Raw genomic sequence first — 23657 nt, 5'->3', positions numbered from 1 at the left:
GCAACCACTAATCTTTTTATCATTTCTATAATTTTTTCATTTTAAAAATTTTATGTAAATGGAATCATTCAGTGTTACCTTTTGAGATTGGCTTTTTTCCTCAGCATGATTTCCTTAAGATCCCCTAAGCTATTGAGTATATTGATAATGTGTTCCTTTTTATTGGTCAGTAATATATGTATCACAGTTTGTGTACCATTCACCAGTTGAAGAATATTTGGGTTGCCTCCATTTGGGGTCTGTTACAAATAAAGCTGTTACGAACACTGGTGTGCATGTTTTTGTGTGGACAGTAGTTTTCTGAATTTCAGTCTCCACATTCGATAAATAAATGTTTTTTCAGTGCAAGTCACTGTCCTAGGGCCTGAATTATACTGGTGTGCCAAACAGGGCCTTTGTTGTTCAGTCTTTGATCGCATGTGGTTGTATAGATACATACTAAAGTGCTCTTAAGGCAACAGGCATGATTAGGATCACACTGTACATGTGCTTTTGTAACCTCTTTATTTTCTTCCCCATATTAAGATGTCAAATTTCCAACCTTTGGAAATACTGTTTTTGAATGGATGTCTAATACTCTGTTATGAAATGAACATTTGCTGTTTTTGGACTGCTTATTCCATCATCCAGAGGTCCACTCATGGAACCAGAAACCACTGCACGTATTTCAGCAGAAAGTATTCAGAACTCGAAGAACAAAAGAAAAACATTGTGGGTAGTGTATAGTTTTTAACTGCAGAGATGAGCTTTTACAAATCCTAGGGCTGGAGGAACGAAGGGATAAAGTTGGGGTTATGAGAACCTATAAGTTGGAGAGAGCCCTTCAGAGTTGGGAGTTGGATCTCTGAAGAGCAATGGGTTGCCCACCGGTGCTGGTAGCAGTATCACAGGAGCCTTTTGGGATTGAGGTGTAAAGCTCTGAGTTGAAAGGATTGCCTCATTAGTGAGCACTTCACAAAGCTGAGGCTCAGACAGCTGGAGAGGGGCTATCTCTCTTAAGCTTCAGCTATCTCAGAAGCTTAGAGAAATGCACTATGCAACTGAGTCTCAGATATCTAGAAAGAAAATTATACCTAGTATAGTTGGTACTAATATCTCAGTAGTTTGAAGGGAATGTTGTAGAGCTCTACTTCACATGTCTAATAAGTGGCCCTTGCACAGATGATGCTGGTACATCAGAGCTGGCGAGGTGAGTCTGGTTCAAGGAGTTCTGAAAGAGGCTAGGGACTGGAACTGATTGCCCCTGCCAGGATGAAGGACCTTTGCTGGAGAGACGTTGATGGAAACAGTAAGGGATCAAAAACACAAGTTTTTTTTTCTACCTTCCTCCTGACTTCCAGTCCCCTTCTAGCATGTTGTCCCTATTTACAGAACCTAACAGAGGAGGCTAATAGAGGAAAATGCAGTTTGTAGCATCCCACTCTCAGTCGCAATAGCATAAAATAGTATAAAAGCTTGGATTTAAGAGAGACAATGTGATAAGTGGCATGCTCATTATCAAATGAGCTTTTAAAGAATTCCTTATTATGGGTCTGAGTAGAGGTCTTCCAAATGAATCTGCAAAAGCCAAGTTCTCATTTTCTCCTCTCACCCCAGCATCCCTCCAGCCCATTAACTCCATTTAATCAGTCTATGGGCATATGAATTAGGCCTAGTTAATCAGACTGCTGTCATGCTACTCTCCCCTACGTCTAGTGCCCCTTGTCACCCCCAGCCTTACCTTGATTGTGAAGCAGGATCATAAAAGCAGATAGGGAATTTTTCTCAAGATAATACTGGCAACTGCAGCGTCTAGTTTCTAGTAGCAGCAGGTCCAGTAGTGGCTTCCAAGGTTCAGAAGAGGAAGAGGTTCTGTCCTTACAATGACACTTGTGTAGTCTCAGAGTTCTCTTACTTAGTCTCCCCTGGTTCCTTTCCATTTTTTTATCTCATTTATTTATATTTCTTAGCAATATGTGCTGCCTGATACCTTCAAAATAAACCCCAGTGAGCAAGAATCAGTTTCTCTTGTAATTTAGAGCGCTGTTTAATGTATTTTATTCAGATCTGATAGTTTATTTAATTACTTGATTAACTAATTGAATTGGTTGAACAAAGAAATTTTAATATTTTGTGTTTATTTTTTTAAAAAAAGACGTTTGGCTTCAATCATTTTAAGTCTTTGACTTCCATGATCTCTGGACAGGATATTTAGTAATGAGTAGAATAAGGATGAAATTTCCATTGTGGTGGTACTGGGTGGCTAGAACTTTAACAGAAAAACCAGACAGGCATGTTTCTGACCTATAGAACATGAGAAGGGTTCTGATACAAGCTGATAGAAAATGAGGAGGGAATCCACAAAAGAGAAGCCAAAGAAGGGGAACTCAAAATTATGTAAAAACTCTACCCAAATCTCTGGTTGACTTCTGAACCATCTATGTGTGAGGCAGATGGAAAGTAGTCTGAAATTTGATCTGAAATTTCAGATTGTGCTGCTACTGTGGCAGAGATGTGGGGGAGCGAAAACGCCTTTTTTTTTTTTTTTTTTTTTTTTTTTTTTTTTTTAAGCTGTAGGTACCAGAAGAAGGAATGCAAATAGTGAGGAGATAATCCAGAAAAAAGGAGCTAGAGAAAGGGAACCCCAGATTCTGAATATAAAACTCTGCCCAAGCTTGTCCCTGACCCCTCATTTGTGTGTGTTGCAGGCCAGAGTGGAAGTACTCTGAACTGAGGTCCTAGCTGCTGTGCGTTAAACACATGACAGAAGTAGCAGTTTGGGTCTGAACATGTTAATTGCCTGCTGAAATAAAAACAGTATTTTTCAGAACAATATAACAGAATCCAGAGTTCACAGCCTAACATTCACAATGTTCAGGGTCAACTCAGAATTACTCAACATACAAAGAGCCAGGAAATAACCCATTCTCAAGGGAAAAGACACAAACAATAAAATGCGAAATTCAAGATCAAGATGTTAGAATTATCTGACAATGATTTCAAAGAAGCTTTTATAATTATGTGAGTTAAAAGAAAATAGTCTTGTAATGAATGAAAAGGGAGGCCATTTCAGCAAAGAAAAAGAAAATATATAAAAAGAACCAGTGGGAATTTGAGAGCTGCAAAGAATGATACCTGAAATAAAACTTCATTCTCTGGGATTTGTAGTAGATAAAGATGACAGAAAATAATCAGGATCTTAAATATAGATCAAAAGAAGTCATTTTTTTTTTTTTTTAGATTTTATTTATTATTTATTTGACAGACCGAGACCACAAGTAGGTGGAGAGGCAGGCAGAGAGAGAGGAAGGGAAGCAGGCTTGCCGCTGAGCAGAGAGCCCTACGCAGGGCTTGATCCCAGGACCCTGGGATCACGACCCGAGCCAAAGGCAGAGGCCTCAACCCACTGAGCCACCCAGGCGCCCCAAAAGAAGTCATTCTTAAACCAATTTTGTTTTGTTTTTTATTTATTTATTTGCTTTCAAAGATTTTGTTTATTTATTTGGCAGACGGAGATCACAAGTAGATAGGCAGGCAGAGAGAGAAGTGGAAGCAGGCTTTCTGCCGAGCAGAGAGCCTGATGCTGGGCTCGATCCCAGGACCCTGGGATCACGACCTGAGCCAAAGGCAGAGGCCTCAACCCACTGAGCCACCCAGGCGCCCCAAAAGAAGTCATTCTTAAACCAATTTTGTTTTGTTTTTTATTTATTTATTTGCTTTCAAAGATTTTGTTTATTTATTTGGCAGACGGAGATCACAAGTAGATAGGCAGGCAGAGAGAGAAGTGGAAGCAGGCTTTCTGCCGAGCAGAGAGCCTGATGCTGGGCTCGATCCCAGGACCCTGGGATCACGACCTGAGCCAAAGGCAGAGGCTTTAACCACTGAGCCACCCAGGCACCCTTGTTTTTGTTTTAAGTGAGCAGAATTAAATGAGTTTTTAGGAGTCCTGAGAGGAAAGAAAAGAATGTGAAAAAAATTTTTGAGGAAATTATAGTAAACTTTCAAAATTTGGTGAGGAGTATAAATTTATAGATTCAAGAAGCTCAACAAACAACAGGACAAATAGAAACTTAACACATAGTCAAACTGCTGAAAACTTAAGATAAAAAAAATCTTGAACATAGCTAGAGAAAATGACACACAAATGGGGAGATTGAAACTACCATACACTTCTCAGGTCATGGAATGAAGGAAAAAAATTATCAAAGTTCTGTATTCAGTGAAGATATTCTTCAAAAAATGAAGTGAAATAAAAGATATTTTTAGATAAAGGAAAACTAAGAACCTGTGGGCAGACCTGTACTACAAGAAATACTAACGGGACTTTTTCAGGCTGAAGAGTAGTATTGCGAGAGGCAAACTGAGATCTTTAGGAACTAATGAAGAGTATCAAAAAAAGTTAATATATATTGGTAATTATAGGTTTATTTTTTCTCTTTTAATGCTTTTAAGGTACAGAAAATTTGCATAAGCAAGGTCTAAAAAACTGAAATTGCTAATAACCTCCTCCACCAAGAAAGCATGCCCACATGACTTCACTGGTGTGTTCTTTAATACATTCAAAGAAATAGTCCCAATATCATGCAAAATCTTTCCGACACTTGTTATGTTGCTAGCATAACTATGAATCCTAAACCTAATAAAGATATCAGAAGAAAATTACAGCTCTATGGTGAACATAAATACCATATTCCTTTACAAAATACTAGCAAATCAATAGTATATAAAAAGGTTTATGTATCACTTCTCAGCTTTTTGGCTAAGATAATGTTAGTATCTGTTCTTATCATTTTAATACCTGATACATCCTCTATTCGAGTACAATATAGTAAATGGATTTTGGGAACAGAGAGATGGAAAAGGAGCTTTCTCCATATCCATTTCACGCATCAACCTTGTATTGTACTATCTCCAGGAATGGTGCACATCCTCAGGACAAAAAAAAAAAGAGAAAGGATTAATATGTCATGACCAAATGGACTGTATCTCAGGAATTAAAGGTTAATTTAATCTTTTAAATCAGTCATTGTAATTTGCCATTTTCACAAACTAAAGACAAAAATATAAATTTCGGTAGATGCAGAGCAAAAAAAAAAGCTTTTGACAAAATCGAACATTTATTTAAATTGAAAAAAAATTGTAGGGAGATAGTAGAAAGGAAAATCAGCCTAATGGTGGGCATCTATAAAAACACATATTTTAACCTCATACTTAATGATGAAATATTCTATGCTTATCTCCTAAGGTTAATGTCAGGACAAGGATGTCTGTCCTTACCACTTCAGCATTAACCTTGTTTTGAACATCCTAGTAATTTCAGTATGGCAAGAAAAAAAGATATAAAAAGGCATAAAGATCAGAAAGGCAGAAGGAAAACTATTTGCAGATGACATCAATGTTTTATAGATTCCTTAGGTGGATTATTTAAACAGCTGGTAAAACTACTAAGTGAATTTTGCACAATCATGGAATATAAGGTTAATATACAATTATAAGATGTATTATATCCTATAAGCTGTGAAATTTAAAAAAATTCCATGGTCAGTAACATAAAAAACACAGTACTTAGGAATCAGTCTGTCATTGTGCATTGTACCTGTACAATAGAAACTAAATGAGATTGCAGAGGTAAAGAAGGCATGAATAACTGAAGAAATGTCCATGGATTGAAAGGGTCAATATCGTTAAGGGATCACACCGTCCCATATTAACCTGTAGAAAACCTACGGAGTTAATACAACCTGGTACTAAATGTGTCTGGAAATATATATGTAAATGCAAAACTACCTAGATTAGCCAAAGCAATTTTTTAAAGGGTAGTAAAGTTTGAGGATATAACAGTACATGATTTCAAGACTATTAGGCAGCAATAACTTAGCATTTTTGGAGTAAGAATAGACATTCTTTTTTAAAGCTTTATTTTTTTGTAATCTCTATGCCCACCGTGGGACTTGAACGTACAACCCCACAGATCAAGAGTTGCATGCTCTACTGACCAAGCCAGCCAGGTGCCCCAAGAATAGACATTTAGATCGGTTGAACAGAATAGAGTCCAAAAGTAAGCCTAAACAAGGATGTGGAGTAATTGGACTTCAATAGACTGCTATACAACTATTTTTGGCAATTCCTGTAATGTATACCGACTTTATGAGTTAGGCATTCCCCTCCCAGGTCAGAAGTGAAAGTATATATTCATATAAAGACACGAATTTTTACAACAAATATTTCTAAGATAAAAAATTGGAAAAAATTTTCATTGACAGGTGAATAAGCAAAATATGTTATTTTTATTGAATTCTACTCAGCAATAAAAAGAATTACTGGTAAGACATAACAAAATGAATATATATACACATATATACATATGTATATGTAGTTATATATATAGTTAGGCTGAGTAAAACCACTGAGGCACAAAATAGTACATACTGATTTCACATACATAAATTTATTTAAAAATGCAAACTAATAAGTAGCAGATGAAAGCAGATCTGTGGTTTCTGGAAGATGTTGTTGGAGGGATGTTACATAGAAAGGATGAAGAATCTTTAGAAGGAGTCATGTAAATGAAAACCTTTCCATCTTGATTGTGGCAGTGATTAAAATGGATAAAGTTTACTGTACATTAATGATAAAAGTTCATTAAAAATTTGGTTGACTCTTGGGGCTGCCTGGGTGGCTCAGTGGGTTAAGCCTCTGCCTTCAGCTCAGGTCCTGATCTCAGGGTTCTGGGATCAAGTACCACATCGGGCTCTCTGCTAGGCAGGGAGCCTGCCTCCTCCTCTCTCTCTCTCTCTCTCTCTCTCTCTCTCTCTCTCCTTGTGATCTCTCTCTCTGTCAAATAAAATCTTTAAAAAAAAAAATTTTTGGTTGACTCTGAATTTCTAAGTCTTATATTCATTCTGTCCACTGAATTTAACCTTTTAGATAGTCTTTTCATTCTACTCTTGCCTCCATCAGCGAAATCTCTTCTAAAGCACGCTGTCATACTTTCCTAATGTAGACTTTTGCATCTTCTCCGTAACTCTGCTTCTGCCATTTTCCTTGTTGTTTTCCTGGGAATCCCTTTGCTGCTGCTTTTCCTGGATCTCAAATGCTTCTTAATTCTCTTGGTTACTCTCTTATTTTGGTGATACATATCTACCAGATTTGAAAGGTATTTTTATTTATCTTCATGGTTTAGAGCTATCATACTGATTAAGTGCCCTGGGTGTAAAATCCTGAAATACCATTACTATATGCCTTTTTTCTTGGACTACTTAATTTTCTCATAGAAGTTTCTTCATACAGGTGGAAGGGGAGAGAAGGAACAAGTGTGGGTGCTGGCTTTCTGGGAGTCAAGTAGGGGAAAGAAATGAATATGAATACTTCCTTATATGAATACTTGCATATCTGGTTTTTTTTGTTTGTTTGTTTGTTTTTTTCCTTTCCCCACACCCACTGCGGTGTAGGATTGTCCCTACTTCTTAAACCTGCCTGATACAATCTCTCTGAGAGGTAAGGGTAGGGCCTTTAATATTGCACAGTGGTAGAGTGGTAGGTGAGTAGTCACCAGTGCTTGGGATTACTGAGGTTTAACTGCATCTTTTAATGACTCTTGATCGATTCTCTTTTCAGCTATACCGTTGCCTTTACATTTATGGCCACCTGATGCCTTTAGTTCCCCTGCTTTTCTTTTTCCATCATTGCATACAGATTGGCTTGATTTCTTTCTTCTTGTAGATGTTTAATTTTCAGCTTTCTCCAGCCTGCTAACTCAGTTACCACATTCCACTTTTAAATCTTATCGAGAGGTGCCTGGGTAGCTGTTGGTTAAGCGTCTGACCTCAACTCAGGTTATGATTTCATGGTTCTGGGATGGAGCCCAGCGTTGGTTCCCAGCTCATTGGGAGTCTGCTTGTCTCTCTCCCCCTCTCTCTGCCCTTCCTCCCACTTGTGTGTATGCATTCTCTCTCTCAAATAAATAAATACAATCATAAATAAATAAATAATGTCAGAAATCTTTATTTTTCTTTGTGGATTTATCCCTTTTTTTCCTGTAAATTTATTTTGATACGTAGTGAGGACTTTGGACTGAATGTTTGTGTCCTCCCAAAATTCATATGTTGAAGCTTTAATTTCTCATTGTGATAGCCTTTGGGAGGTAATTGTATTTAGATAAGATCATGAGAGTGAAGCCCACATGATGAAATTGGCACCCTTCTGAAGGGATGAAGAGATCAGAGAGCTCTCTCTCTTTTATAGGAGGACACAGCTGGAAGGCAGCCATCTGCAAACCAGGAAGAGGGCCCTTACGAACACCCTACCACCCTGACACAGTGATCTGGACTTGTAGTCTCTAGAACTGTGAGAACAGTTCACACATGTTGTGAGCTTGGTTGTCTAGACTTCAGTATTTTCTGAAACACATCCTCTTAAGTCTGTCATTTTCTTTGCCCTGTAGACTTGCTTGCCTCACTTTTACACATGTTGGGAACTCAAGGCTTCTGTGTTTACAGACTCTCTCTCACCTGACAATTGGTGCGTTCCTCCTTATGCCACCAACCTGTCAGATTGTTGATGGTAGAACCGGCTACCTTTTGTACATTTTCTGTCAACCACCATCTCTGAGTATAGGTATGGAGATAACTGCATATCATAGTAATGGGTGACATTCAATTGAAGTTTTCAAATCTGTTAATTCCAGCTTTCTAGACTATCATTTTATTCTGTTTCTGTGCAACTCTACCAAAAGCTTGACATTTTCCACATTTCTAAACTTTGAAACAGGGAGAAGAGATCATAATTGGTATACTTGGTAGATACAGAAATTTGGCAAATTGTACATACTGATTTTAGATTTTATTCATTCACACATATCCAGAGGAAGCCTAGTGGTGGGTTTCTGCTTTAGGAATATTTTATTTTATTTTATTTTATTTAAAGATTTTATTTATTTATTTGACAGAGAGAGAACACAAGCAGCGGGAGAGGGAGAGGGAGAAGCAGGCTCCCTGCAGAGCAGGGGAAGCCCAATATGGGTCTTGATCCCAGGACTCCAGGATCATGACCTGAGCCAAAGGCAGTGGCTTAACCAACTGTGCCACCCAGGCACCTTTCAGGAATATTTTAAATGTAGCACTGTAATCACTGGAACATTGTGAGGAGGTTTTGAAGATGTCAAACAGGAAGAAGTATTTGCTGGAAAATCTAGTAAATTTTGAGTTAACATGTATTTTATTTTCTAAAGCTTTAATGAGGTTACTGAACAATAACACAAACTACAAAATATATTTAGGAAAGGTAGCTAGAAATATAATGAGAATGATGATGAAGTGAAAGTTTAAAAACTTCTGGGCTACTTAGAACAGTAGACTGGTCAGTTAAATTATTTACTTGGTTCTTCAGATATTATATGTTCTGTGCTTCCTTCAAGGAACTTCTTTCAAGTAACTGGATCCCATTCTTAAGACTTGACTATTTGGCATTTCATTAAATTTATAGTCATTATTGTATTCATGAGTGTTTAAATGTTATCTGTTATGTGTTTCTGTGTTCATAATTACTGAAGCAGAGTATGTGTTCTTGTTTTCTCCTTTTTCTTCTTTGTTATATTCTACCTCCCACCATAGTCTGAACTATGATGTTGAGTGCACTGTGATTCAGAAAATGCCTAACTTACATCCTTTAGCCAGTCAGAGCCATGGTTTGTTGTTTTAATCTTAAAAGAGAAACTATTTTGTAATGGAAAAAACATTGTGGAGTTACAGTGTTTTTGCTAAACAGATGAGGAGATAAAAGATTGATGCTTTTAAAAGGAGGAAAGAATACAGAATAAATCTTGGAAATGCAATATGTAGATTCAATTCATCAAATAAGTTTATTACTACATTGGCCAGAGAGGATTTTCTCCCCTCTAAGAATAAGATTATTTACAGGAGAAGAAATTGATTGACTTTCTGTACTCTGTCAGGTAGAAGAGGTGGTATATGTGATGTGATCCTGTCATATTTGAATTCATTTACTGAACAAAAATCAAGGATAGAAAATATTCTTTTTATATATTCTTACAAAGAATGTAAAAGACTGAACCAAATAATTGATATTTTCACTAGATATTTACTTTTTGATGTAGGCAGTTTCTTCTGGCTAACATAGATCTGAGGTAATGTTTATTTTTGCTTTTCATCGGAAGCCCTGCTGGCTGTTATTATCAAAGACATTGAAAGAAGTTAATGTGAGATACTTTGAAGGAAATGTCAACATTATTTTATGATACAATATAAAAATATTTTATCACGGGGCGCCTGGGTGGCTCAGTGGGTTAAGCCGCTGCCTTCGGCTCAGGTCATGATCTCAGTGTCCTGGGATCGAGCCCCGCATCGGGCTCTCTTTTCAGCAGGGAGCCTGCTTCCTCCTCTCTCTCTACCTGCCTCTCTGCCTGCTTGTGATCTCTCTCTCTCTGTCAAATAAATAAATAAATAAAATCTTATAAAAAATATTTTATCACATTTAATTAAATACAACTATTCATGATGAGAATATACTTTTGAGTAATGGAGGCAGGGAAAAAAGTAGTAAACGCCTTCCCTAAAACTTATTTTGGTGGGGTTTTTTTGTGCTTATGGGCACTTTCCTACTAGTTAAGCTAACTCAAAGCATTTGATGAAAATATTGGAGCAGTTTTTGAAATATATTTATGTATCAACTCGTTTGTAGGAATAGTTGAATGAAACTTAGTATTTGGTAACTATGCTTTTGTTGTGCTCTTTATCTGAGACATCTTCAAAAAAGTTATTTGAGTAGAAAAATAAAAAAATAACAGGAGTCTCCCACCAGCCAGAATGGATATGTTCATCTTTTTGCTCTTGGGTATAACACTTCCAAGAATATAATTAGCTCTGTTTTTCATTTTCTACTTTTTTCTCCACAGCCCCATGATTTTGATGAATGTCGATTTGATATTAGTGTAAATGATAGCGTTTGGTATCTTCGTGCTCAGGATCCGGATCACAGACAGCAGTGGATAGATGCCATCGAACAGCACAAGGTATGGGCTCCAGTGTTTACCTGTTCATGGAGGATTAGGCCAGAGACTGATAGTAACTCCTTTAAAAAGTTTTGAGATGTAACGTGTTATTAAAAAGTTGAACATTATTTGAGTGGTAAAGATTAAAGCAGTATAGACACAAGTTTTTGAAATAATTTTTTCCTAATATTTGAGTTGCTCTAAAGGAATTTGTTAGGACAAATATTTTTAATTGTTTTTTTTTTTAGATCTAATTGGCTTTATTAAACGATTCATAAGTTGGGCAGCCCTCCATCTAGCAAGTTGAGAGACATACCAACAAATGTCCTTCATTGTTAATTAAAACAAATATACCTTTTTAAAAATAAAATATATCTTGATTTTTATACTTAGGATATGCTTCATAGTGAATGCCTTTTGTATTATCTGGATAAAAGGTTCTTGAAATAATACTAAATGTATAACTGTAATATTTAGAAGCTTCAGTGTTAATTTTTATAGTGATCTATAGCCATTTGGGTAATTTCATAGTGTAAACATTTGTAAATCATTTAATTTTTTTCAAATAGGAAGCTGTTTAGTAGTAAACCTTTAGAAAGTATTTCTTACATCAAATGTGTAAGCCACATTGTTGTTATTTAAAGCATGAATAAAGGGCATCAGGGTGGCTCAGTCAGTTAAGCATCTGTCTTCTGCTCAGGTTATGATCTCAATTTGAGGTTATGGGATAGAGCCCTATGTGGGCTCCCTCCCTGTTCAGCCCAGAGTCCGCTTCTCCCTTTCCCTCTGCTCCACCCCCATGCTCCTTCTCTCTCTGCCTCGCTCTCAAATGAATAAAATCTTTAACAAAAAAAGTAAGTGCTATGTAGACTAAAGAAACGTCTGATATCAAATCTGCTTATTAGCTATTTTAGTTTATTATGAAAAAACAAGAAGGGATGTAAATTCACGATGCCATTCCTGAGTGTGACTTAAAAGAACTTTGTACTGGGCTGCCTGGGTGGCTCAGTGGGTTAAGCCTCTGCCTTCAGCTCAGGTCACGATCTCAGGGTCCTGGGAGCAAGTCCCACATCGGGCTCTCTGCTAGGCAGGGAGCCTGCTTCCTCCTCTCTCCCTCTCTCTCTCTCTGCCTACTTGTGATCTCTCTCTGTCAAATAAATAAAATCTTTAAAAAAAAAAAAAAAGAACTTTGTACTTGTTTGTTTGGGTTTCACAAAGTTGTAGTTGAAACACCTGTTTTGGTCATTTAACAGGTGCAAAAACATGTACCCACACAACACATACACACTAAAACAATAAAAACCTGTCTGGTTTGAGGTATTATAGATAAGTTCTTTTTGATAGTGATCATGCATTAGCTTTTATTTCTTGATTATTGATAATGAATTTTTCCTGGCATCAAGAATACTTGCTTTGATGCCCATTTTTCCCCCTCTGTTTTAGCTTAAGTATTATACTGATTTAAATTTTTTTTGATGTTGGGGCACCTGGCTGGCTCGGTCACAAGAACGTGTGACTCTTGATTGCAAGGTTGTGAGTTCAAGCCCCATGTTGGGTGTAGAGATTACTTAAAAATAAAATTTTAAAATTTTGTGAACGTTATCTTGATTTTATTACTTCAGAAAAGGGTCTAAAAGTGGAAAAAATGAGAAACAGTTTTCTTTTATTTAAAAGAGATGAGCTAGAATTCCAGAATCTGAATGCTCTGGATCTAGGCTGCCCTGGATTCAGACACTACATCCTCTGCTATGTACCATATACAACTTTGGGTTTTGTGATAATTTACCTCTTCTTAGAGTGTATAAGGTATACATGAGGTAATAGATAAAAGGTTACTTACCAGAGTGGCTGATACATTTTCTCATTTATAATAGTAGAAAAAGAAAGGGCTTTGGAGTGACAACTGAATTTACTGAATTATATGTGTTGGTTTTGGATGAAGAATTCTGCATTCAGTGAGAGTTACAAAATGTGCACATAAGGAGATAGTATTGTGTATTTAATGAAGCCCAGTCCTCTTACTAATAATTAAAGGTGTTATTAAGTAGAACTAATTTTTGTATTTTTAACTTAGGGCTTAAAGGCTTAATCAGCTGATAAAGATTACAGGGCTGGTTTTTTTCTGTTTTAATCAAGCATATTTTATTTTGCTTATTTTTCTTAGTAAAGCCAAATAAGAATTCTCTGCAAGTTGCCATTTTGTATTTTCTCCTTGAGTGGAGAAGAATGCATAGAGCTATATTTCTTCCATATCATTGATTTCTTTGCATCTTTGAACAACAGATAGGTACAATTTTGGGGTCTCAGGCATCTGGATGGCTTAGTCATTTAAGCAGCTCACTTTTGGTTTTTGCTCAGGTCATGATCTCAGAGTCCTGGGATCAAGCCCCACTTGGTGGGGAGTCTGCTTGAGAATTTTCTCTTTCTCTCTTACTCTCCTCTCTCCCCCCATGCACATGTGCACTCCCTCCATCTCTCTCAGATAAATAAATAAATCTTTTAAAAATAATAATAGGGCGCCTGGGTGGCTCAGTGGGTTAATAAGCCTCTGCCTTCAGCTCAGGTCATGATCTCAGGGTCCTGGGATCGAGCTACGCATCCAGCTCTTAGCTCAGCAGGGAGCCTCCTTCCCCCCTTCTCTCTCTGCCTGCCTCTCTGCCTACTTGTGATCTCTATCAAATAAATAAAATCTTTAAAAAATAATAATAATAGTAATAATCTTTGGGTCCAGAGCAGTGTGACTTAAACTGAGATAACAGTTTGAGTGAATTTAAGTTCTTGGAAAAAGATTAAAAAAAAAAAAAAAAGATTCAACAGCAGGATTTCCGATACATTGTACAGACTTTTCCTTTCTGATTTCTAAGAATAGTTGATTCATAGACTGTGAAGGAGATATCATGTTAATTGTTATTTTTAACAGTTATTTAATTGTACTATAAATTAAGTGATATGTGCCAACTAAGCAACATATCAGTGAAAATTTAAATTGAATATGAATTCCAAAAATAAATTGTTTGATTTACTAAACTAATTTTTAGGAGGGAGAAAATTCAAATGTGATCACCACATGTATTCAACAAATTTTTTTTCCCCATAGACCAGGAACAGGGAGGTAGTGAGGAAATGTTTCCTAATTCATTCTTCAGTATCACTAAAGAATATTGAATGTAGAACCTAAATTTAGTAATTTTTTACTATTTATGCATGCCTTGTTATATTGATAATTCATAATTAATAGCAAATAGTTAAAGCATGATGATGATAGCAACAACACTAAGAGCTCCTGCTTACTGAGGATCATCCAAATACTGCTTACTGCATTATATACTTCATGTGTTTATTTTCTCCCTACTCTCCTAAGAGGTGAGGGAAGTGCTATTTTTTATTAAGGAGGTGAGGTTTAGATTAAGTAACTTGCCTGAGACTCTACTACCTTTTAGTTCATGGTTTCTTTGGATTCAATTTTATGTTGATTCTGCTTTCTGTCAGTTCCACTGGTAAACTGAGTATTTGGAGGGGCGACTTGGTGGTTCATTCAGTTAAGCATCCAACTTTTTTTTTTTTTTTAAAGATTTAGTTCTTTTTTTTTTTTTTTTTAAAGATTTTATTTATTTATTTGACAGAGACCACAAGTAGGCAGAGAGGCAAAGAGAGAGGGGGAAACAGGCTCCCTGCTTAGCAGAGGGCCTGATGCGGGGCTCGATCCCAGGACCCTGAGATCATGACCTGAGCCGAAGGCAGAGGCTTAACCCACTGAGCCACTCAGGCGCCCCAGCATCCAACTTTTTATTTCAGCTCAGGTCTTGGTCTTAGGGTCGTAAGTTCAGGCCCTGCTTTGGGCTCCGTGCTGGGTGTGGAGCCTACTAAGGAAGAAAAAAAAAAAAAGACAAGTGAATATTTGGAAAAAATTCCCATAAGCTTACCTCCTATAGATTAGATTGTATCGTTTGGGTTCTCCCATTATGTGTGCAAGATAACTAGGAACTCATCTTTCTGTCCTTGGGCTGTCAAAAAGAGCATTATATTATTTTGACTAGCGTTTGGTGGATTCTGAGGTCTAATAATTATGGGAATGAATCCTGGCACTACTGCTTATGCTACTTAATAGCTGTGTGACCTTGATAAGTTACCTGGAGGAGGAAAGGTGACAGTATGTTGTTTGTGTGCCTTCCTCCTCATACCACCCTCACCACCCTCACAAAAACAGAACAAAAACAAAACAAGCAAAATAACTCTGTCATGATAAACCAAAATTGTTGTACTACAAAGTTGTTGAGTTCCCTTTCTTCTAGCTCATAGAGTTCTATTTACCGTTACTTCCTCATTACACCAGCTGCCATTACTATGACACAAGACACTTGGAACAGAGGGCCTTTTTCTCTTCTGATGTCATCAGATGGGACTGCATTCCTTTTCTTGCTCTTAAGCCTTTGTTAGGGCTTCCCTGACAGGTTTTGTTTTTTTTAATTATCTGGAAGAAGTTGGAGGTTTCTGTTCTTTCCTTCCCACGTGGCCCTTTTACTCATTCTAAAAACTGTGTATATCAATCTATTTAACACCCCCACACACTCACATACACCAAAAGTTCTATCTTATAGGACTTCTTTAACGATAGTAATGTTGTAGTGGTAATGGCTAACATTTTTGAGAATTAATGTATGTCAGATATGGGGATAAACATACTTTATCTCTTCTTACTCTCATAGTCTTATAAGGTTAACATTATTATCCTATTTTTATAGATGAAGAAATTAAGACACAGGTTAAGTAATTTGTCCAAGGTCAATTTGCTAATTAGTAAAGGAGCCAGCATTCAGACCCAGGTCTTTCTGATCTGAAAACCTGAGCTTTTGGCCAACAAGTCCTTCTGCCATCCCATAAGTACGTATTTAGTGAAATATATTTTGTTGACTTAAACTGTCGGACTTCTTGAATCACAGTATTCCCATGGTTTTTGATGTTCGTATCTCTAGCGTTTATTTTAGACCATAAGCTCCTTAAAGATTTAGATACACAACTTTGTAGGAATCAGCAAAGCATTACACACATTGATTTTCTAGTTGAAATAATTTATAGTATTTTGTAAAGCAGATTTTATGGGGGAAATTTATGATTTATGAAGTTTTTGTTTTTCTTTTAATCTTCATGTTTGGTGTTAAAATGATTTCTGACAGAAATACAGTAGGTTCTGTATTTTCTGTCTTGTGCTGTTTTTTCTCCTTGGTATTCATTCCAAAATAACTTGCTCACTAGAAGAAAAATTTTAAAAAGATGATTCTTTTTTTTTTTTTTTTAAAGATTTTATTTATTTATTTGACAGAGAGATCACAAGTAGGCAGAGAGGCAGGCAGAGAGAGCAAGGAGAGGAAGCAGGCTCCCTGCCAAGCAGAGAGCCCGATGCGGGGCTCGATCCCAGGACCCTGGGATCATGACCTGAGCTGAAGGCAGAGGATTTAACCCACTGAGCCACCCAGGCACCCCTAAAAAGATGATTCTTTGATTTAAATGTTGTCATTATATTCGAAGTTGCATAATTAGTTGTGACAGTAGACAGTAACCCTTGTGAAAGAAAGATATTCCTGAGGTCATTCGTAAATTCAAAGATTCTACTTCGATACTGAGGGTCATATGTATACCAGATCAGTAATTTTATTTTGAAATAGTGTGGTCGCTTTATTGTGTGGAGTGCATTCGTATTCTGCATTTCTCCTTAAGATTTGAGACATTACTAAGTAAATGATTTTTATTTAATTTAATTTAATTTTAGAGATAGAGAGAGAGCAAGCAAGGGAGCTAGCACGGGGAGGGACAGAGGGAGAGAGCAACAGAAAATCTCAGGAGGCTCCCCGCCCAGTGTGCTCTATCCCATGACCCTGAGATCATGACCTGAGGCGAAATCAAGAGTTGGACCCTTAACCAACTGAACCACCTAGGAACCCCTAAACAAGTGATATTTAAAGACAAGGTTTTTGTTGCTATTTTTTAAATCTCTGGCCATCTCTCATGTTGTCTTGAGATCAAATGAGATGGTGTTTGTGAAAATTACTTGAAAACTAAAAGCTATATGAATGTAAAGATTAAGATGTTTTTATTTGGGTTAAACATATTTTTCTTCTAGATGTGTCTGTGTATTATCAAAAGGCCTCTGTGAACATTTTTTGCATGATTAGCTTTTCAAAGAAGTGTGATTATTTAAAAGAATCATAGGATTATTCCTACTATGTGATTTTGACTAAGCATAGTTTCTTTTTACCATGAAAGAAATATACTCCCCCACCTCTCAAAAAAACTAGCAGGAGGACTCTCGTAGTACTGGCAGATTTAAGAATCATGTTGAAAAAGTTACATGCTCTTTGGCTCTGACAGTTTGTTTGTGGTAATCATGACATTCCTTTATTTCTATAAGGGAGAACCTTAGTAGATCTGAAATTTTGGTGATCATGGGCCATGCAGACTTTCCCTACATTTTGGACATTATCCAAGACATGAGGAATCATAGGAAGATACACAGTTAGGGAGGAAGAATCCAAATGATAATTATTTTAAGTGTTTATTTTCCGTAATGGGAATCTGCAGGCAGGTGTTTTATCATTTAATGTTTATACATTTATCGGTATCCCTTCGTGAAGGCCCACTAATTCATATCTGAAGCTCTGTTGAATACTTTCAGAAGAAAGGTTTATTCTCAGCCCGAGAAGTATAGGGATTTCTGAGGAAATGAGGTGGAAAACAATTTTTGAGATGAAGTTACATATTTGCCTGAAATGAGACAGAGTATGAAAAAACTTTCTTACCAAAATATTCTCACGGTTGAGCCACCTAAATGATGCCCAAGACTTAGTTCAAAGACCTCTTAAAAACTGTGTTGTTCTTTGCCATAATGAAATAATTTTTCTCATGCTGTTTCTGAGTCAACATGATCTTGGTGCTTTTTCTCTATTTTTAAGAGCAGTTTCTGCTTATTTGACACTTTAATTTCTTTTGTCTTAAATTTGACATAAGCTTATTAGGGAACTATTTTAAAATAACTAGATGGCAGAATATACTTGTTAGTTCTTAGCACTTCTTAAATATCAGGGTCATATAAAGTCATATCTCTGCCATATTTAATCAACTGTAATAACTGGAAAATGTCCTTAACAGATACTAGAGATTCTTTCTGTATTTGTCTGCTTTATAAATGATTATCATAAAACTTGACTTTGTATTTTGCGTCTGGTTTACTTGGCAAAGACTTAAGAATGCAAATATAACTTTTTAACCACTGTTTTTACTTTTGTTTTTATTTGTGTAAGTGATCTCAAGACCCTGAGATCAAGAGTCACACACTCCTCTGACTGAGCCAGCCAGGCACCCTAGTGTATTATTCTTTGTATAAGTAATTTTATGTGATTGGTGGATTACAGCCAGTTTTCCATTTACCTGTTTGCACCATATCATGGTGACAGAGGGAAGAAGATGGAATCAAATTTTACTTTTCCTTTACATTAATGAGTTTTAATTTTTGAGAGAAGTACAAGTCTAGCAGCTGCCAGAATAGTCAAGGATCTGTCATTTTTCTCAGGTAAGTTGTAGAAAAACCAAGTAGTTGGGAGCACAACTGGACTACATTAACTAGCAAAAAACTTCCTTATGTTTCTGGATGTTTCTCCCATTAAGGTTAAGAATTTGGTCAGTTAGTTAGTTGACCAGTGTGAGTTAGTTGCTAAATTGCTTATACTAGTAATCTATACATGGTTAGTAAATTTTTTTTAACACCTAAATATAGATCCTACACACTATCAGCCAGCACTTTCGAGGTTTGAGGTGATACCAAGGAAAACAAAATACAAACTTTCTTTAATATTCTTAGGGTTCTGGAATAAAAATAATTTAACTTTGTAAGTTTTTGTTACCTGGAATTTTTGAAAGCTGACTTTGCCTGAGCTGACATCTGCATTTTGTACTTCATATGATGCCTAAATACTCAATAAAGTATATCATATACTTTATACTTTTCCATATGATAAAGCGTATCATATAGAAAAGAGGGAATGTCATTAATTTATATCAGCCATGCTCTTTTATGTGTGGAAGGTCTATCTTTTACCAAGATAGTAAAAGAGGAATCCAAGGATTTTACGTTAGGGAGAAAAAGAAGATATTTAGGTAGCTAATCATATTAACTTTGTAGCCAGTTGGGATATAGCTTAACAACATTTTATGTCAGAAAGATAGGGACTGGGGTGCATGTGTGGCTCAGTGGGTTGAGCCTCTGCCTTTGGACCAGGTCATGATCTCAGGGTCCTGGGATCAAGCCCCACATCGGGCTCTCTGCTCAGTGGGGAGCCTGCTTCCCCCTCTCTCTCTGCCTGCCTCTCTGCCTACTTATGATCTCTCTCTCTGTCAAATAAAATCTTAAAAAAAAAAAAAAAGAAAGAAAGAAAGACAGGGACATTTCTACAGATCAGTAAGAAAAGTTTACACAGCTCAAAACAAAAATAGCGAAAGACTTGAACTGGCACTTCATAAAACAGGATATTTAGATGGATAATAAACATATTAAAAAGGTACTCTGTGCTGTTAGTCATCAGGAAAACACAAATTTAAACCACGGGAGGTACCACCTTCTACCAGGCAGTATAACTTTAAAAAATAATAAGAAGGAGGCACCTGGGTGGCTCAGTGGATTAAGCCGCTTCCTTCGGCTCAGGTCATGATCTCAGGGTCCTGGGATCGAGTCCCGCATCGGGCTCCCTGCTCAGCAGGGTGCCTGCTTCCCTCTCTCTCTCTCTCTCTGCCTGCCTCTCCGTCTACTTGTGATCTCTCTCTGTCAAATAAATAAATAAAATCTTAAAAAAAATAATAAGAAATAAAAAGATAAAAAAGGACTATAATATGATATGTTGATGAGGATGTGGAGCAACAGGTGTAAAGTGGTACAAACACTTCGGGAAACACTTTTGCAGTATCTGCTAACACTGAACATAGTTGTCCAGATCAGATGAATATTGAAAATTCGAAAAGATTACACAAGTATTGATTGATGTCATAGGTCCATTTATTTTAATTAAGGTTTTTAGGTTATAGGGAATACAAGCCAACCCATGTTGATCTTGAGAAATGAGAATATTGCCATGAACCAGGAAAAATTATAATGCACTACTTGCAAAGAAAACTGGATCTGTATACTTAACTCTGAGTGGTCTTATTAACAAAATTCAGTTACTCTCCTATCACCTGCCTCCCCCACCTACAGTTAATGTAGCTTAGTTTCATTTTGTTCTTTTCTCTTTCATAGTTCCGTTTATCAATAACTTTTGCTCTCCCATCCTACTCTTGGTTTCTTTTTTCTTGGTTTGTCATGACTTTTTCCTTCTTTTTGGCTTCTTTTCAGCTTTAGCTCCCTACTGCTAACTGCTCGAATCTCTTGGCATTTCTCAAAGTGAATGTCTTAAGAAAATCTGATTGCCTGTTCACTCCAGGTTACTATGAATTGGCCACTCTTGGTCCATTTAAATAAATTACGTATTTACTTACGCTTAAAAGGTAAGGTGGGGTCGGCAGTTATACAAATAATAATGTGCTGAAAATGTATAATTTTGTATAGCATTTACCAAATTTGCAAGTATTTATAATACCATATATTTGCTGATGTGGGAAACAAAGGCAAAAGAAAAAAATTAAATGTCCTTAGTGCCTACAGCCCATTGACAAGTCCTTGAAAAGGCAGAGTGACATTTCTCTAGGAACTGAGCTGCCTCAATGTTAGTACTTTGCTAAGGGCAAAAGGTAATCTTATCTTAACATTATCCTGATCCCCCAGGATCCTATAAATCTCCTTTAATATACAGAAATTACATTGGAAACTTCCTTTATCTCTTACCCCCCAAGATACATGTTGGCAATCCTCCTCCAAGCATATGCTCCACTGTTATATTTCTGAAGGGCCTCATGACTAAGGTTTTACTAGGTAGTTATAAATGACCTTTTCCTGACAATAGCCAGCCCCCTCAGCATTCTAGAAACTTTGTTTCCAGAATCCCTTGGAGGCTTGTGCATTCTGTAACCCCCTCCCAGCTTGAAGGTACATAGTCAGTCACACATCACAACCTCAGTTCAGCTCTTGCTGCCCACCAGGTTCTGTCCCTGTGCTTTAATAAAAGTGCCTTTCTGCACCAAAGACATCTCAAGAATTCTCTTTTGGCCTTCAGCTCCAAACCCCATTTTCTACGTCGCTTGCCACTAACAATTTAGATGACCATTACTAGATTTTCAGCTTATTTTTCTATCCTTTATTAGTCTATAGTTAGCTTACAAAATATTTCTTTAGATAGGAAAGATTTTTAAAAAATAGTTAATCTAGAGTTCAACAGCTGTCTTATATCATTACTATAGAAAATATTAAAATGAGGCTTTATGTTACAAAAATCATTTTTTTACTGTGTTTGTATTTGAATTTTTATTTAATCAGGAGGAAATATTTCTGACAGTCACCAAGACAGATGGGATTCTGTTTTTTTCTGTTTGATGTACAAAAGTAATGGTGGGTGGCATGGCTTACACATTTGACATCAGTGAAAACTATTCTCTAATTTTACTTGCTGAGTTTATTGGACAGATTATCTGGGAGAAAATGTTTTTAAAAAAAAATCAAAGAACACAAAACTGCTCTTTTCATCAAATCTTTTTAACTCGTAGCTTTAAAAAAGATTTTGCTCACATGGTCTTATTGTCTGGTAAATATTCTGGGTTGATTTGGAATTGAAGGATGAAAGATAACTTTGGGTTAGAAACAGTAAGAATAGGTAGCAAAATAAGTGAATATCCTACAGGTTAAAATGTTATCCTAGATGAAAACAATTCTTGCCATTTTTCATTCACAGAAAGCCTATGACCTTGACAGATGAGATAAGATTGTCCATACGAATTCTGTCACTGTTCATTTCCTAGACACTTTTTCTTTTCAGAAACATTCCTTTGATCTGTAGAGGGATAGAGGTGTAATTAGGTATTGTCATCATTTAATTCCCTTTCTTTATTTTCCCATTACCTTTCTTTAGTTCTGGTCACTGAGTGACTTGTTTGGATAAATTCTCCAGCTTTCTAACTAAAATCCTTTCTCGTACAGCCAGAGTAATCCTTTAAAAATAGATATCTGATTCTTTATTTCCGGTTTTAAATCTTGTTTGGCTTCCTATTTCCCATAGGATCAAGTCCATATTTTGCTTATAAGGTACTTTAGAGGGAGAAATAGTATTACACTAAACTTCTGTCATATTCATTTACTATCCATTATTTAAAATGTGTTACTTCAGGATTGCTCTAATGGGAGTCTTTTGTTCTAACAAATGTCTGTTGTAAGGAGTGTTACGTGTTTTGATATGGTGGAACTTAAAGAAATAGACAAGGAAATAAGAAGTGTGCCTCATAGTGAAGAAATCTTTAATACTTTGTAGTATTTATATTATAAGTGCTTGATAAATGTTAAATACTGTATTCCCCCTATACCCCTAACATATGCAGGATATTCCTTTATATTACTACTCTAGAAACACTTTGTAGGGGAAAATAAATTTTAAAAAAGCTAATAGCAAATGTAACAAAGTATCACTACTACTCTTTTAACTTACTTTATGGTTTGCCCCCCAAAAAACCAGCCAATGCCTATTTTCTTTCAGAAGAAAGCTCTGTAGGCATGGGATAAAAAAGTCATAATTCTATTCTTTTTATCTAATTGCAAAGAGGGGACAGTGGCAAAACTTAGTATTTTTTTGTTATTGTTAAAACTTACTATTTTAGTTATTGTTGCTTTCTGAATGCCCTCAAATGTTCCAGATATTGAAAAAACAGGTTTTACAATGTTTAAGAAGTATTTGCACGTTTGTTGAAATGTAAGATTGTAATTAGCCAAGGAAACGGAACCATAAATTCTTCTCCACAAAGATCCTAAAAGAAATATAGGCACATAAAACAGTGGTCAGCAGGGGCGCCTATGTGGCTCAGTGGGTTAAAGCTCAGGTCATGATCCCAGGGTCCTGGGATCAAGCCCCACATCGAGCCCTGCATCGAGCCCCGCATCGAGCCCCACATTGGGCTCTCTGCTCAGCAGGGAGACTGCTTCCTCCTCTGTCTGTCTACTTGTGTGATCTCTGTCTGTCAAATAAATAAATAAAATCTTAAAAAAAAAAAATTGTGGTCAGCAGATGAACATTCTTTATTATTCTGGGACTTTGGCCCCAAACCTAAAATTACTAAAAAAGGTATGTATTCCTTTCTTAGGGGGTGGGGGGGAAATTGAGATCTATATCAAACATGAAAAAATAACCATAATTTATTACTGTGTGGAAGAAAAGCTACAAAACAGTATAATATCATTTATGTACAAATGTAAGACTATACATGCAAAGAAGTATATGGAAGAAGGAACATTGGTCATTTCTGAATGGCCCAAATTTTCATTTTCTTTTTTGTAGTTTTCAGTATTATTTATATTGCTTGAAATGTTTACAGTAGACATATATCACTTCTACAAAAATGAAAACAAAAAGCCACAGAATACATTTTTAAACTACTTCACTTAAAAAAGGTAAAAAAAAACTAATAATACTGTAAAGTTACAGTGAAACAAAGACCTGCATATTCTGCACATGAAATGTATATCAGTGCAGTCTTTTTGGAAAGTACTTGA

The 23657-nt window shown here is 36.3% G+C and overlaps 1 protein-coding gene across 2 annotated transcripts in view; it reads left to right on the top strand.

Annotated features, from left to right (window-relative positions):
• The window catches only part of LOC111148332 (collagen type IV alpha 3 binding protein), a 132438-nt gene that overhangs the window by 40838 nt on the left and 67943 nt on the right, over window positions 1-23657 (top strand). For both annotated transcript variants that reach the window (XM_022504839.1, XM_022504838.1), the window contains exon 3: window positions 10892-11008. In XM_022504839.1, coding sequence (XP_022360547.1) covers window positions 10892-11008 — 117 coding nt within the window. The remainder of the gene's footprint in view (window positions 1-10891; window positions 11009-23657) is intronic.

This window comes from Enhydra lutris, unplaced genomic scaffold (genome assembly GCF_002288905.1).
Source record: "Enhydra lutris kenyoni isolate GAN:26980312 unplaced genomic scaffold, ASM228890v2 scaffoldscaffold19, whole genome shotgun sequence".
Taxonomy (NCBI): Eukaryota; Metazoa; Chordata; class Mammalia; order Carnivora; family Mustelidae; genus Enhydra; species Enhydra lutris.
This window is presented reverse-complemented; position numbering and strand designations above follow the sequence as displayed.